Genomic DNA, 15693 nt, shown 5'->3' with positions numbered 1-15693 from the left:
TCAGATGTCTGGAAAATGAGACGTGACACAAGGATGAGAAACGCCTCTTGTCAAGTGCAACAATGCATGACAGCTGGTGTGATCGCTTTGTTGTCCACCTTAAACGCAGACATGTAGGAAACTATAACAAAAGGAAACTCTGCAAATGATTGTGAAGATTGAGAATAGCTGACTGACCTGCTGGGCTGCTTGAAGAGTTCCTTGTATGGCAAGCTGCATTCCTTCTGTGAGCTCAGACATGTTGAGATGACTACTGTTCACAGCCAGCCCAATGTCTCTCATCAGGGCCACCAGGGGCATCTGAAGGCTTTGTAGCATTACTGAGAAGAMGAAAAAGTGAAACTGACAAATGCAAATTACCTCTATAAGCTAAATGAAAAATGTACAGACACTGTTCCTTTATGCATTTTAGTTAGAGATTAATAAAGATCAGATAATGTGTAGGAACACCGATGCATAATTGAGATAGTGCTGCCGTTTCCTTCATTTTCTCTTAGATTAAATATGACTACCTCTATCAAAGTACCTACATCACATCATTTCTGTCTTTTTTTTGTTATTTTACTTGGGATAAACATAACTGGTGGCGGCCAAAGAAAGATCAGGTCAGGACTCACAGAAAACGGGACATTGTTACAGAACAAAACAGCCTTATCTGAGCCTTTCTGATACTAACTTTTGCTGACATGCAGATCAAATAATAAAACAGTTTGAAAAGTTTCAAATCCCTCGGTGCAATTTCCTATATGAATATATTCTGGGATGAGGCAGTTTTGAAAGTCAAAACACCACTGGTGACCCCAAGGGAGAGCTCTACGAAGGAGATGGAAATGCACCTCCAGGTGCTTTGAGTAGAAGAGCTAGCTCACATGTCTTTACTTTTAATTGCTCCCTAAAAGTTTACCAGAACCCTTAATTTAAATACGCTCTCACAAAACAGAAATGAAAATCCACAGATATGATGAGAGTTGTGTTCTTGCAGTAGGAGACGCCTCCAGACGCCTCCAGGAGTAGGCGTCTGGAGGTTAACTTGTAAGTACATAAAACAACACAAAAAAGATATAGAAATATATGGAGCAATGCTGAATCAAAGTTCTCCCTTTTTTGTTTTTACCAGTGTTGAAATAGTCAGTTAAACAAGGGAGAACAGAACAGTTAGAAAACGACCTCTGGAGTGGACTTAAATTTGGACCAGAAACATCTTTAGTGAGACTTGAGATAAATTTCAACACATAATTTGCACTAAAAGTTGTACATTTGCAAAAAAAAGGACTATAAAATCCAAATTAGTTAAATACAACTGGTGTGCCAAGTGAGCATTTAGTCAAGATTACAGTCAAAATTGTCCGTCAAAGCTCACACAATCACTGGAATCATTTTGTCTTGTTAGACATGTTTTGACCATGTGCTTGTTTGCCTGCCTAGCGGCGATAACCTTAATTTAACAAACTATAATTTGAGGAAATTGGCTGGAGTAGATAGAGTTGCTGAAAGGGAAGTGCCTGTTTAGTTTTGTGAATAATGTAGATGTTTAAAATAGCAAAATAAGGCTTTGAGGCAAGATTGCGTACTCTTGGCACAATCGAAATTTTAGATGACTTGCACAATGTGTCTTATTCCTTTTAGCTATTTAAACATGTTTCATCTGGATGAGTCAGCAGTTTGGCTGTATGACTATTTTTTGTGTCTGTTGTGTCTCTTGGTTCTCTCACCATTCTCTGCTTGCATGTTCTTCACCACAGCTTCAGTCAGTTTTTCAAAAACAGGCATGACAGATGAGATGTTGCTCCATAGGTCTTCTTCTTCTAAAGTTGACAGCAGGCCTTCCAGCATCTGTTCGAGGCTGGTGCAGAAGAAAATAAAATTTGGTTTAAGGCAACTTCATTTGACTGTGAACTGATGGAGAACAAAATGCATAATCTGGCACAATCAGTTTTAAGGGTATGGCTTCAAATAACTTTAAAATGCCAGGCAATTATTTCTTATATCTGTGTATATTGCTCTGGATAACTGCACTTACTTGTCCCATGTGTCTTGATTTGCATTCCCAGTCATCACCTGCTCCAAAGTAGGAACAATAAGGCTGAAATTGTTGAAATTGTCCAAAGATGTTGAAGGTGGGCCTTCTACTACAAGTTGCAGGAACATTCCCACAAGTTTGGTCAGCTGTTATTGAACAAAGCACATACAATCAGGCATAACTTTTATTATTACCTTTGTTGGAAAGCTTCTCACACTTGACGTATCAGAGCACATAAACTGTACCTTGCTAATAAGATCTGGTAAAGTTGTCATTGACGTTCCCTCAAAACTCTCCCAGAGACTCATGTTGCCTGAAATTATACGGAACGTTTTGACAAAGTCAACTTAAATTTGTAATGCTCAATATGCAAACAAATATCATAAATCATCAGGATTTAACATGACGTCTCCCCAATAATTACACTAAGAAGCTGACTTACCTTGGCCAGGGTTCAAGATGAAGTTTGTTATCTTAATGAGGACAGAGATGGAGTATTGAGCTGTGGAGTTTGGAGGCAGGAAGCTCTCGATGGCCTTCATCTCATTCAAAATTCTTGAAAAAAAAGCAAAAAGAAAATCAACAGTACTTTTCATTTTAGTATTCCTCTTGAAAAGATTAAAATGTTCATTTCAACTATTTTATTTGGTCAGTTTTACAACCAGAAAAAAGTCTGATATAATGCTTCCTTTCTACAAATTAATTTGATCATTTTATCATTGCTGCAATAAATCCCAGAGCATATCAACTTAATCCTTCAAGTACATATCTACCATTGGAATTTCTGTACAAACCATTTGTCAATGATCTGTCAGGGATGCTTTGTACCTGCTGTGATAACCAACAATTATTTTTCTTTATACTACACATAATCTCTTGAAAGGAAGTGTATTTATGTTACTCCATCAAATGTCTCCCTTCTGAAGTCTGCATAGAGTAACCAATATTTTGGTAGGATCAATGGTCATTATTTGTCAGATTCTATGAAAGGGCCAAAACGGATCAAACAGGGGTCGGAACCAAAGTAAAGTTTTCTGATATTATGCAAGTGAAACGATATCTAAACATTTTCATTTCACATTTATTTTATTTTATAATTTATGAAAAATACTGACCTACAAAAACAAAAACTGATGGCTCATGGTTTAAATTAACTGGTGCAAATGGAATAAGGGTGGAATAAGTTTGAGATGAAATGTCAGTGCAAACCTACAGAATGAGGGTCTGAATTGGCAAAGTGGTAAACTGACACTGCAGGGGATGTTTGCTCCTTACATGAACCAAAACAAGATATTGCTTCTGTTCACTGAATTAATTGCATGACAGGCCATATTTGGGTCAGACAGCAAGACACACCAATTTTAAAAGACTGATTTTAAAGTAAAATATTTTTGCACAACTGTTATTTTCTAATCAAAATGTTCTCATATTTTTCAACCGTGATCATTTTACCCCATGAGAATTAACAAAAGCAGCACCATTACTCACATTTGATTCCACTGATCTGGCCCGCTGGATGTAGATGCACTCTCAAAGTATGTAGTGAGCAGTTTGACCATTGGCAGCAGATATTCCGCAAAGTCTTTCAGTACTGTTAGTTGGATAACTTTCTGAGTTCTCTCCAGGATCAGTAGGGAGGTGTTCTGTGACGAGGCAAAACTCATGCCCTGGTTAATGATAAGAGTTAGAGAACCTTCCACAATTCCCAGGATCTCCTGCTGCACAGCAGGTGAAGGGGACCCCATGACTGGACTAGGGATCTGCAGGGCTCTGTGGACGCCAGTTAGGATCGTAGCTATAAAGTCATCGCTCTGAAATTCACCTGGTTGCTCTGCCATTCTTAAGGCATTGTTGAAAGCCTCTGTGATGTTGGTTATTGTCAAGAGGAATGCTGCCACATCTTCGTCTATCAGAGGAGCTACTGTCTGTAGCAGAAGATTTAGGTCTCTAACAGGGGTGGAAAATGCCGTTGAAGAGTTTCCCCACTGGAGCATGCTAGAAAGGAGGAAAGGGACATTTGGCTGTTGTATCCATCTCTCAATGAGGTCAAGGTAGAGTCTGATTTGAAGCTGAATAGAGTGCAGCTGTTTCACGCCTGGAATGTTATCCTGAAGCTCCATGACRGTGTTTGTGTAGTTCAACAGGTGGCGAATGATCTCAATCGTTGTTTGTCCAATGACTCTCAGGTCTGCGCCATCCAATGGGTACTGAAGGCTTTCCACCAGGAGCTCAATCTTCTCACTGACATACAGGGTGAACTCAGTCTGAGACAGCTGGGCTGCCACTTGAATCCTCGTGATGTGGAAAAAGTCACGTAGGAACCTTGAGATTGAACTGTTTCTGGTGATCGTTTCCAGCTTCGTCAAATACCAATCCACAAGCTCCAGGAAGACTTTCTGTGTACGAAGTGGGTCCTCCATTGAGGTAGTATTGAAGCGGTTAAATGGCTCCATGTCAGTGACCAGCTGTATTAATTGCTCCACCATTGTGATTTCCATATTGATATCTGAACTGTTCTGTTGGTTCAGTTCAAGTATCCTCTTGATATTGGTCAAGATGGTTTCCAAGGTTTGCACAACAGCAGTGTTAGGATCGGAGCTGAAGTCCACTTGGTTGAAATCTCTAAGAGTTTCCGTGACAACATCTGAGATGACAGACAGGAGGGTTGTTTCGTTTTGGATTGCTGGTGTGTTTGCCAGAAAGCTGCTAATGTCATTTATCAATCCAAGAAGACAGTCCGATGTCATTGTCGGGTTCCTCTCTTGTCCAGAACACGTTTTGTTCATGTCGGTGAAAATGTTCACCATTTTTTCCACCAGATCGTTCAGGTTGGAAGCTCCAGCAAGTGTTGCAATTTCATGAAGATCAAACCCAGTTAGGTTTGACTGCTCCAGAATGTTCTCGAGACTAGATGTTGTGATGTTTTGCATCTCTGTGACTAATTTCATGAAATAAAGGGTCTGCTTGAATGTTTCTAAACGCTCTGCATCATTTGGTGACGGTATGAGCGAGAACACTATTGTGCTAAATTCTTCCAGCTCCTGGCTCCAGGGGACCTTGCTGGCCACTGTTATTGTGACAGATGTATCTCCACCCACTGCAAGCATGAATTCTATTACATTATCAAGTAAAGTAAAGATTTCTGAAACTCCTTCCAAGCAGTTCTTGCCTTCTTCACATTTGGGGACCAAATTCTGCAGAGCTTTAAACTTCTGCAGAAAGTAAGTAGCATTTTCCTGAACATCGGGCGGCAGGAATGCCACCAACTTCTGAATGATAAGGTCCTGGGCAACGTCTGGTCCAACCTGAGTGAGACCCTGGGGGTTGTCAGGGTTGAGTAAGTCAAGAAGGTCCATGACGGCTGCCTGTAGGTCAGTGACTTCAGCTGCAGTTAGTTGGCCATTGGTTGACAGAAGATGCTCTATTTTTTGCTGTCTGAAGAGAGAAGCTACAATCTCTTGAAGCTGGTCTAGGTATCCAAGAATTATGTTGGTTGGGTCACCATCTGGAGAATTAGCTAGTGTTTGCAGAAGCTTCACGGCACCAAGGATGACCTCATCAAAGGACTGGTTGGTGAAACCGTAGAGTGCCTCTTTGAGGAAGGCAGCATCTTCAGGCTTGATGGAAGCTGAATAAGTTAGCAGACTATGTCTCAAGATGTCAGAGAAAGAAAGTGTCAGGTTACTCTCCAAAGTCAGGAACTCCATGATTAACTGCTCCAGTCCTTTCATTGCTAAGTCACTTTCTCCAGAGGTGAATATCTGGGGGTTGAGCCTGATTATCTGCAAGACTGCATCAAGCACTGTGGAGGCATTAACTGGAGTACTTCTGAAGAGCAGAGGCAGGAGTGGTTTAAGACCTGCGGATTCTAGCAAATCACTGATGAGCGGACCTATGACGGCGGGGTCTGAGATATTGTGGTTAGGCAGAGCAATGATTGTTTGGACAAAGCTATCCAGGTCCAGAACCAACTTAAGGAGATGGGCAGAGAGAGCATCGCCCTCTTCAATCTTCTGTTTTAAATACGTGGCTGTCAGGTTTTTGTAGACTTCCCCGTATACGTGCTGCAGCAGACTCACTGTTCCTCTTAAAGCACTATAAGATTGAAAATAAGAATAAAAAATATGATTGTAACAACAACAATAAAGCAAGAAAAATAAAAATTTATGTGGAAACAGAAAACGTCTGAGAAGAACAAGTTCAAACAGGTTTGTCAGCTGCCACAACAACGACCTTTGTCTGCTCACCACACTGTTGATGTGGGTCGATTTTTATTATATGTTCTTATGTGTTTTTACATCAGCGACATGTAACATCCTTTACTTTATTTGTAAAAAAAAAAGCTATGGCAATTTCTAATTTCCCTGTAATTAAAACTAAAATCTTATCCTATTTAAATTTGTGAACTCAGTGGTTCATACGTTATGTGTTTATTAACTATCTCACTAAAGTCCAAAAAACTTAATGAAATTTTGGAGCTCAGTGAAAGAGAGATTCAAAAACTAGCAAAAAAAGACAAAACTAAATAAATCTTTATTATCTTGGTTATTAACCCTGGCAGAGGTCTGTTTTGCTTTTGTTTTTTGCCCAACTGGAATAAGGAGTTTGTCAATGCATCTCGACCACAGATAACCAATGCTTAAAAGCTTTTGAAGGTAAAGCAAGTCCTTAGGGAGACTTACTTCAGAAGGACATCTTCATTTGGTGACATCACAGCATCCGTTGCTGCTTTGACAAACTTCGACCACTCCAGACCAGTGTCACAATGAAGGGCCATTGAGTGGGCATTGACACAGCCTAAAAATAAAGTAAAAAAAGATTTWAAAAAAAAAAACACCTTTGTAGCAACATATGGAAATACATTTTTCTTTTTGTCATCACTGGTAAACATCTATTGATTACTGTATTTAGGGAAATTATCCTGGCTCACAGTAAATGTAGGTTAGTTCAAAAGTATGCATGTGGTAGATGTACATTAGAAGTTATTTTCAGTCAACCAATAACCTCTTATCCAATAGCAAATGACACACGCATCTTCATGAAAGATAAGACCATGCACAATGAGTATCAATTCTAAATTTATTTAACATTTTTAAGGTTTTTAATGCTTTTAGCTGATAGAAAGGAAAGGCCTTTATTGCCATTACAGGAATCAAACAGTTCTTATAAATTCTTATAAGATTTTTGGTATTTTAGACAGTTTATCTTTTGTGATGCTCTTCAAGTCTTTAAGGTTGGAAGGCCTGCTATTGTAGTAACCCTAATCTTTAGATGCGTTCACTGATACCTGATTGCCACGGTTTTTAAAAATGTGGTACAAGTACCTTAGATGGTGCTTGGACTGCCTATGTGATACCCCCCAAAAAATGAATCCAAATGGTATTAGTTATTTTAAATGTAGTTAAAAAAATCAAATTACCCACAATGTAGAGCTGCTAAAAGTCAACATCCAAAAGAATTAGCTTACCAGTACATTGATATTTGTTTATAAAGAAAGTGGAAAATGATTGAGAAACTTTCCAGATCTCCTAGGAAACAATGTTTGGTTAAACTAAAAATAATTTTATGTTATTCAACTTCTGCTTTTGCAGAGAAAATTTTACTGAGCTCTTTTTAGTGACTCAATCTATAATTGTGCACAGGACACAGAGTGAAATGGTGTCTGTTTGTTTTTTAAAGACCTTTATCTAGCTTCTCTATTGCAGAAAAGAAACAAAAGAAAAGCAGCTGCACTCACAGTTTGGTGGGTCTTTTTCAACACCAGGTCTGTAGTTCAAAATCCAGTAAGTGATGTGGAAGTAATCCTTCATGCTGGGCCACAAATCACTCTCCTCGAGCTTTTCTCCCAGGTTTTCCAATGACATGATGAGACTGCATAAAAAAAAATTTAAAAAACCAAAGGCTTGTTCAGCTTAAAAGTGAAGTGCATTTTTTATTTGTAACACCTTCATGGAAAGTTGTGCCACAACTTTCCACAGGTCTTGTTTTAATATGACTTCTAAATTCGTGAGTTGGAAACAATTCCAGCTCATGGTAATTGTAATTTAAAAGCCTAAAAAAAATTCTGAACTGCTTTATTTTTAGAGCAACTAAACAAAATAAGTCCTGAAGGTGAACTGAAAAGACATTGTAAAACCTGTGTTGGAGAGTCTTCTTGAAGTCATGTGTGTGGTGGCAAGGGATCCAGTTCAACCAGTAGTCTTGATCCAGATGGGTTACGGATCTCTGCAAAAATTCTCCAAATTGCATGCTGGCATTGAACAAATTGTTCCACTCAGAGAGCATCATGGGAAGTGTCAGGTTAAAGTCAGCTCGGCCTGTAAGGATGCAGTACACTTCTTCTGCCTAAAGGTAAAATATGACATTTTCAAACAAGATTCAAAATAAGAGTAGGAATTACACAATAAGAAGCATATTTAACACAAATCGTGATAATTTAATTTAAAAAAAAATGATGCAAATCCTTTTAGAGGTTTCTAAAAACATTGAGTGACTTATACCTTTTGCACTACAGGATTCCAGTCCATGAGCAAAGCATGCTTCACTGCAGTGATGTTTTGGCARAACATAGATTTCCACACTTCTACCTTTACAGTCTTGGAGGACAGCAGCCACTCGAAGGGCTCAAAAAGTTCCTCACACTCCTCACACTCCACCGCCTTAAAAAATACAAGAAAAGTCTGTTGTAAAGTATATATTCCCAATGTTGTGTGACTGGTAGCTATCATATCTACTGAAGAAAAGAATATCAGCTGAAAGTGTTGTTACACAAGCAGGCTTCATAAACCTGAGGAGTAAGAGTAAGACATAAGTATAGATGCAATGTATATTGATTAATTTACATCTATTTAGCACAAGAGCAAACTATGTTGAATTAAAATAAAATTACCCTACCTCCTCAGTGACTTTCACCACACTGTCTATTACCCGGCTAAACCAAGCTGTAGCCTCAGACTGGTTCTTCTGCAGCATGCGGTAGGTCATTTGGAGACTTTGTGCGTCTTCCAGGACATTACTCATCACTTCTGTAAGTACAAGCAACAAATATATAATGATGAGACAAACACCAGACTGACTGATAATGTATTCAATGGGAAAGTGTTATCTTATGCTTAAGAAACGGATAATAATATATACATTTCCATATCTGAGTGCATCCTTGTATTATTCAGCTCTCAGTTTCTCAACACAGAAAGCATACATACTACTCAGAGATGTACAAGTCAATCAGAAAGGTTGTCATTATTATAATAGGTGTGTTAATCTTTTACTCATTGGAACTAGTTAGTTTTCACTTCGTCTGTGTTTAATGAAAGTCTGAAAAGCTTTGTGTATAACAGTTAGATTAAGAATTTGGGATAATCTTAAACTTGTTTCACATTCCTTTGTATTTCAAAGTTCTACTTCTATAATAGAAACCGCTGCACATTTTGTTCTCTCTTATGTCTTATGGTTTTTAGAAGAAAAGGCAATCAGACTAAAAGAAAACCCCACCAATAGTATCGACCTGGTAAAACTGGATGTATCATCAGACAACAGTAAATGTTGAAGTGTATGTATTTAAAAAACAAAACAAAACAAAAAAACAATGTGGCAGTGCTGTTGTCCTATAACACATGACTTGCTATAAAAATATTTTGTTTGTAGTCTTACTTTCTACAGTGACCAAAGTCACCCTTGCTGCCTTCATGGACTGGAAGCTGGTTTTAAGAGCTCTCTGAACAACATTGTCCAAATCAGGATCAATTTTTGCGATCTCCAGCAGGACTTGAGTGACTCCCATAAACCTGCCAAAGCAAAAAGTCAGACTCATTACTGAAGGGGAAATTAACAGTTTCTTTTGTACAGATATGCAACAGCAAAGAGTGATTCACTTATTCATTTAAGAGTGAAAGAAGTAATTCAAAACCTTCAACGTTGAGAGGAGAGAGAATATTGGATCTACAGTGTATTTGTAGTCGATAGTAGATACAAAAAATATCAAACATCTTTATAAGATGTTAAACAACAAACTAAGGAATGTTAAAAAAGTCCATGAATAAAAAAAAATCACTGAATAATTTATTTTATTGTCTTGCAATAGAAATAAATACTACTATTCAACGTAATATAATTCTATCAACTCTGTACCTATCAACCTTTCAGACGTTAACTAAACAACCAAAATTTGAAAATAATTTATGAATCTTGAAATCAACGGCTGTATGTAAAGAAGACATGTCCCTGTACTTACAGCTCTGCCTCGTCACTTTGTGGTTCTGCATCTATGCTGCGCTTTGACCTGGAGACTTCCTGGTTGCTTGACGATGAACCTCCCATGAGACTTTGCACCAGTTGTCTCACAAAGGACACATCATCTGCCGCCACATGCTTAGTCCATGCCAGGAAAACCTAGGGTTTAAAATTTCACAAAATGTCAGTGACTTGTCAAGCGACTGCAGATGCAAAATAGCTTCCTCTATAATCTGGTACGGTGCACCAAATGGTGACATTTATGTTTGAGTTGGACATTGGCCCTTTTAAAATAAAGCTGATTATTGGAAGAGGAAATCCTACACATACTTTTTTAAGTAAACAATTCCACATTAAACTTCAGCTTTAATCTTCAGTTTCTACAAAAAGACAAATTAGTCAAGCAAAATGTGTGATAAGAACAGGATGGGAAGAACAAAAAAATAAAAAATAAAAATAAATAAATAAATAAATAAATAAATAAATAAATAAATAAATAAATAAATAAATAAAATCTATTAGCATCTATTCCATTTTCTACCACACTTAGATCATGTGTTACATCAGATATACACATCAAATGAGCTCATTTTTGCTGGGCATCAGATGGACATAAAGTAAGAATATATAAAGGTTAAGTGATGAGAAAAGTTAAAAGATGGACACATGAGAATCAGAATCAGATCTAAGATCACAGGCATAAATTACGGTTCTGTTCCACCTACTCAAGGTAGGATACACAACTGACAGTATTCCTGTTTTCAGCTCAGACCGATCAGGCTTGCAAAGATGATAACGTCACCTGGAAGTTCAGTCTTTGCAGCTGTTGGCAGCATAGTCTATAATTAAAACTAATTGCTACAAATTTGATTGACGTGAGAGATGCTACCGATCATTGTGTCATCTGTTCCTCATGGCAGTAAAATAGGAGCAGGCCGGCTGGCATTATTACTGAACTGTGGGCTTTGCATTAGACAAAGAGAGATTTAATAAAACAAAAAAAAAAAACAACTGACGCCTGGTCTGACTGTAACAAACCTGAAAATACAGCAGACGTTTTTATTTTCTGCTCAAAAGCTGAGGAAAGTGGTGAAATAACCTAGTACCAATGTGACTTGATGGAAGCAATATGTGCACATAATTACTTATAATAGCTTAAGATGAATAAAATATAAGACATGTTTGCTACCATTTTGCAAACATGCATATTCCCATGACTGCTAATTAACTTCTAATTAAAAGCACTCAAGGTTTCTGGTCTGCTAGTGCCAGAACCGGAGTTGCCTGTTGTCAGCTGGGTTTTTTTTTTTTTTTTTTTTTGCATTCCACTGGGTATATTTAGCAACATGACACAGCAACAAAAAGAGAGGAAACAGAAAAACATTCAGCAACTGGATCAATACTAATGTCCCAAACTAACTTTGGTTCTGATTATAACACTTGAAATAACACCCTACCTCTTTTGCCACTTTGTCAGGACAAATCCAACTCAGGAGCATATCCACGGTGCCTGTGCTGCATGCTGCTGTTAACCACATCGTGTTGCTGCTGTTGCAGCACAAGTGAGAGCGCACCATGTCTTTGTCCCACATCAGCCCTACAGCCTAGAAAAGGGAGGTCAGTTTATTGCATTCATCATTTGTTTATTCAGTGTTGAGTGACATAATTTTTGACATAATCATTTGATTTGGCAAAATCTGCACTGCAAACTTAAAGACTTCTTGCTTTTGTAAATGGGTTACTTAATTGTCACTTGGAGGTAACGGCTGGAGGAATGGGTGTTTAGGCCATATTGGTAACCCTGTGCCTGTAGTCACTGGTGCTGTGTTTACCTGGTGCAGTGGTATGTGAACCTCCTGTAGGATTCGTTTCACAATGTCACTGACTGAGTCACTCCTTAATGTGACAATGTCTCCAAGGGTTATCGAAACATCTAAAGAGATTTAAATCTCACATTAGCACGACAGTTCAAAACATTTCCACAGCTTCTTTTTAAAGAATTACTAATATACTGTAGCAAGAGATGGCATTCTCTTTATACATATTCAAATAGAATATGTGGTTTACAGTTACCTTGTCCGGGCCAGTTCTGGACATACTGGATGATGTCAAAGCTTCCTTCAAGCACTGGATAGACCTTGCTGATGAAGTCAGCAGAGTCAGGGAAGGTCATCTGGATGAAACGCAAAATGCTAAAGAAAGAACAAGAAAATAAAAAATTGTGAGTAAAACAGGGAACCAATGAACCAGTGCACATGGGGACAAATTAATACTCAAGGTCATTAAGAAATTATAGGCTGAAAGAAGGCTAAATATAGTATTTGAAAGCTTATACTAGAATAGAGTTAGTTTGAATAAGCATTCAGACAACTACTATCTAAGAGACCTGTCTTTTTTTTTTACGTAAATCTTAACATATTGTATCTATAAAATCAAGTTTCTGTGCTTTTACATCAGTAAAATTATATTACCTCTTCATGTTTGTGAGTGAGGTTTGTGTGTTGTTCAGCATGTCTTCAAGAGAATTGGCAGAGAAGAGCTCGGGAATGGCTAAGAGGGTTTCCCAAATTGATGTCTCATTTTGCAGCTGATCAAATAACATCACTGTCCCTCCTGCCAGCAATAGTATCTCATCCGGATTGGTCACCATTAGCTCTGTTAGTACCTGAGAGCAAAGGGAAACATTTGAACTGCTATGCAAAACTGGTTAAAAGAGCCATTTATCTATTAATTTAAAAAAGGACTGAAGGAACAGCTAATTTTTAGTTTTTGCACGAAATTAAAAGGCCAGATGGTCTAAATGACAAACCTTAACGTACCTTGTTCAGTGTTTGAAGTGAGGCTTCTAACACAGTGTTGTTGGAGTTGCAGAAAGTTACCATAGCATGGGTGACTGTGTTGGGTGAGGTTTGGTCCATCCAAGGAAGTGTAACAGTGCAGATGGTTTTCTTAAAAATGTTCACTGACTCCATAATTGCGTTCATGGTTTCCTGCAAGACCCAGGGTGGAATTTACAACAGTAAATAGGTATTTGATTCACTTACATTGATGTTAAACTTTGAATCAATTTATTATAATCAAGTGGAACAAATTCAATTCTTAAAAACAGACAATTAGTTTTACATGTTTTCATACATTTCTACAGTGTGACAAAAAAATGCTCTTTATTGTCTCTAGGACTATGCACTGGTTTGACTTAAGGTCCAGTTTTAATCATTCTAGATTCTTTCAAGCCAATGAGAGTCTGTGAGGTCATTAGCTTATCTGTCCTCTAATGAGTATGTATATTTCTGCAGAAACACAAACGACTGAGAAGTCTGATATTTTTCTGTTATTAAACTTGCGGACACTCACCTGATCGGGCAGAGAGGTGTTGAGGGGAACCACGAAAGGAACATTTGTATAGTTGGCTCTGTTAGATGAACCTTTAAAATATAAATCCACAGTTCAACTCAAGGAGAATGTCAAAGTCAATACAATAATCTGAATACCAAATAATAAAGTCAAATTCCAAAGACGTCTACCTTCCTGTATTAGCAAATTGTAACCAACAGTGTGAGTAATTACCCTCGTTATTACAAGAAAAAAAAAAAAAAAACTGTACAACATAAGTGTATGTAAAGTAATAACATACCAATAAAGCTTTCCATGAACTTAACCAACTTAGCAGGGCCATTTTGAGTGTCACTGGGGAAAGCCTGGCTGAAAAACTCCTTCCCTTGCATCAAACTTGCCAATGGAGATGTATCTGGCAAAGGAGCAGACCTGTGATGCAAAAAATCAAATGAAATGACATCAGTCATATATTGATTTTCAGAACAATGAAACAGTCATTCCCATTCACGCGCACACGTGTGAAATTATATTCCTTCAACGTTAGTGGAATGTCGACAAAGTCTTGCGTATATTTGTAATGGGAACACAGCTATTGTCACCAGCTCCACGTTAGCTAGTTAAAGCAGCCATTACACAATCCCAAATCTCAGAAGGTTCACCACAAATATTTTGAAGAAGCAGAAGGACAATTTTTTCATAAGTAGTAATATTTGCTATTCAAGTGTTAAACTATACTTTTTTTCTAGATTTCGCAAAATTTTACATACTTAAATCTAAAAAACATATGACGATGATTATTTATTATTTTACTTTCATTGCCCTTTTTGTTGTTCTGTTTATTCTTGTTTATTATGGACCATATTTGTGTCTGAATAAAAAGGTAGCAGGTGATAAACAACAATGATAAACAATGATAAACAGCATTTTTTGTTTGCTTATAGAGAGGTCCTTAATGGAAAACTAAGTCTAGGTGTTTTATAAAGCTAGACTCAAACTGAATGCAGACAACCAAAACGACAACACAAACTGGTTTTTCTACCACCAGCATGAGGAAGTTACATGCCATTCCAATGAATGGCATGTAACTTATTTTATCAATCAAACATAAAAAGCAACTTAAAAAAATAAAACTGAAAAAAGAATAGAAGCAATAAGTAAAGAACTGTAGCCAGACAAAAAAGGATCAAAGCCAGTTTCTTCTATAAAAGACGAGTCTGCGGTGAGCACACAAAGCGTATTTGTAAAGTTAAAATAATGTAACAGACAGATTACCTTCGACCTCTTGTTGACTTTGATGAAGATGTGTCCACCAGGCGGGATGTGTTGTGGCATTGGCTGTCTGTGTTGCAAAGAAGGGTCTGCAGGAAAGGGAAAAAGCCAGTGCTTGGTAGGTTTCTTGGTCCAACATAACCTAGAAGAGAGTTAGAAAAATGTTATAGTTGGATGTGGATGTTTAGAAGCAAAACCTTTAAGTATATTAGTAACAAATTATAGGAGTTATTTATTTCTCATGTTTCATTTTGAAAGAACATTTCATGAGAAACAATGTCACAGTTAAAAAAGTTTTAGTCTATTGCGTCAGTGTTTTATCACTTTTTTTCCTAATCACTGCAAAACCAACACTGCCTTTTGTTAAGAAAACAATCTCAGCTTCAGTACAATGGAAAACAAAAGAAAATGACATGTGATGGCCGTGAAGATCAAGTTAATGTCAACCAGCTATCAGCACTAAGTTAATGGAACTATGCTTTCCTGGTATTCATTCTGGGTAGCTCATACTGTTTTCTCAGTGACAGTCACAGTGATTGTGTGAGTCACTGTCAAACCCAGAGAAAAGAAGGGACTTCTGAAAAACTTGCATTKCATGAAACGTCACAGCTTTTATTTGCCTTTATGCGCCCAGTTTTACTGAGTAAATAAAGTGTTGACACAAGGAGAAGTTAATTAAAGAAAATGAAAAACTCATGAAAGCCACATAAGAACAAAAACTATGTATTTATAAATAGATATGAAAGCAGTCTTTGTATTTGTTCTTTTACAATGTAGATAGAACTAAACAAATCAGAAATGACATAACCTTACATACATAAATACATTACAAAACC

General features: G+C 37.5%; 1 protein-coding gene across 1 annotated transcript in view; it reads right to left on the bottom strand.

Moving 5' to 3' along the window:
- abca12 (ATP-binding cassette, sub-family A (ABC1), member 12) overlaps nt 1-15693 on the bottom strand; it is a 67039-nt gene that overhangs the window by 48130 nt on the left and 3216 nt on the right. The window contains exons 4-24 of the mRNA XM_008403885.1: nt 14861-14999; nt 13887-14017; nt 13607-13677; nt 13072-13242; nt 12724-12917; nt 12326-12444; nt 12085-12185; nt 11710-11856; nt 10254-10411; nt 9674-9807; nt 8915-9045; nt 8521-8679; nt 8157-8365; nt 7758-7891; nt 6703-6817; nt 3509-6115; nt 2463-2575; nt 2266-2333; nt 2021-2166; nt 1713-1843; nt 178-320 (exon numbers count right to left, since the gene is read on the bottom strand). Of these exons, the coding sequence (XP_008402107.1) occupies nt 178-320; nt 1713-1843; nt 2021-2166; nt 2266-2333; nt 2463-2575; nt 3509-6115; nt 6703-6817; nt 7758-7891; nt 8157-8365; nt 8521-8679; nt 8915-9045; nt 9674-9807; nt 10254-10411; nt 11710-11856; nt 12085-12185; nt 12326-12444; nt 12724-12917; nt 13072-13242; nt 13607-13677; nt 13887-14017; nt 14861-14999 (5321 nt within the window). The remainder of the gene's footprint in view (nt 1-177; nt 321-1712; nt 1844-2020; nt 2167-2265; nt 2334-2462; nt 2576-3508; nt 6116-6702; nt 6818-7757; nt 7892-8156; nt 8366-8520; nt 8680-8914; nt 9046-9673; nt 9808-10253; nt 10412-11709; nt 11857-12084; nt 12186-12325; nt 12445-12723; nt 12918-13071; nt 13243-13606; nt 13678-13886; nt 14018-14860; nt 15000-15693) is intronic.

This window comes from Poecilia reticulata, linkage group LG2 (assembly GCF_000633615.1).
Source record: "Poecilia reticulata strain Guanapo linkage group LG2, Guppy_female_1.0+MT, whole genome shotgun sequence".
NCBI lineage: Eukaryota > Metazoa > Chordata > Actinopteri > Cyprinodontiformes > Poeciliidae > Poecilia > Poecilia reticulata.
This window is presented reverse-complemented; position numbering and strand designations above follow the sequence as displayed.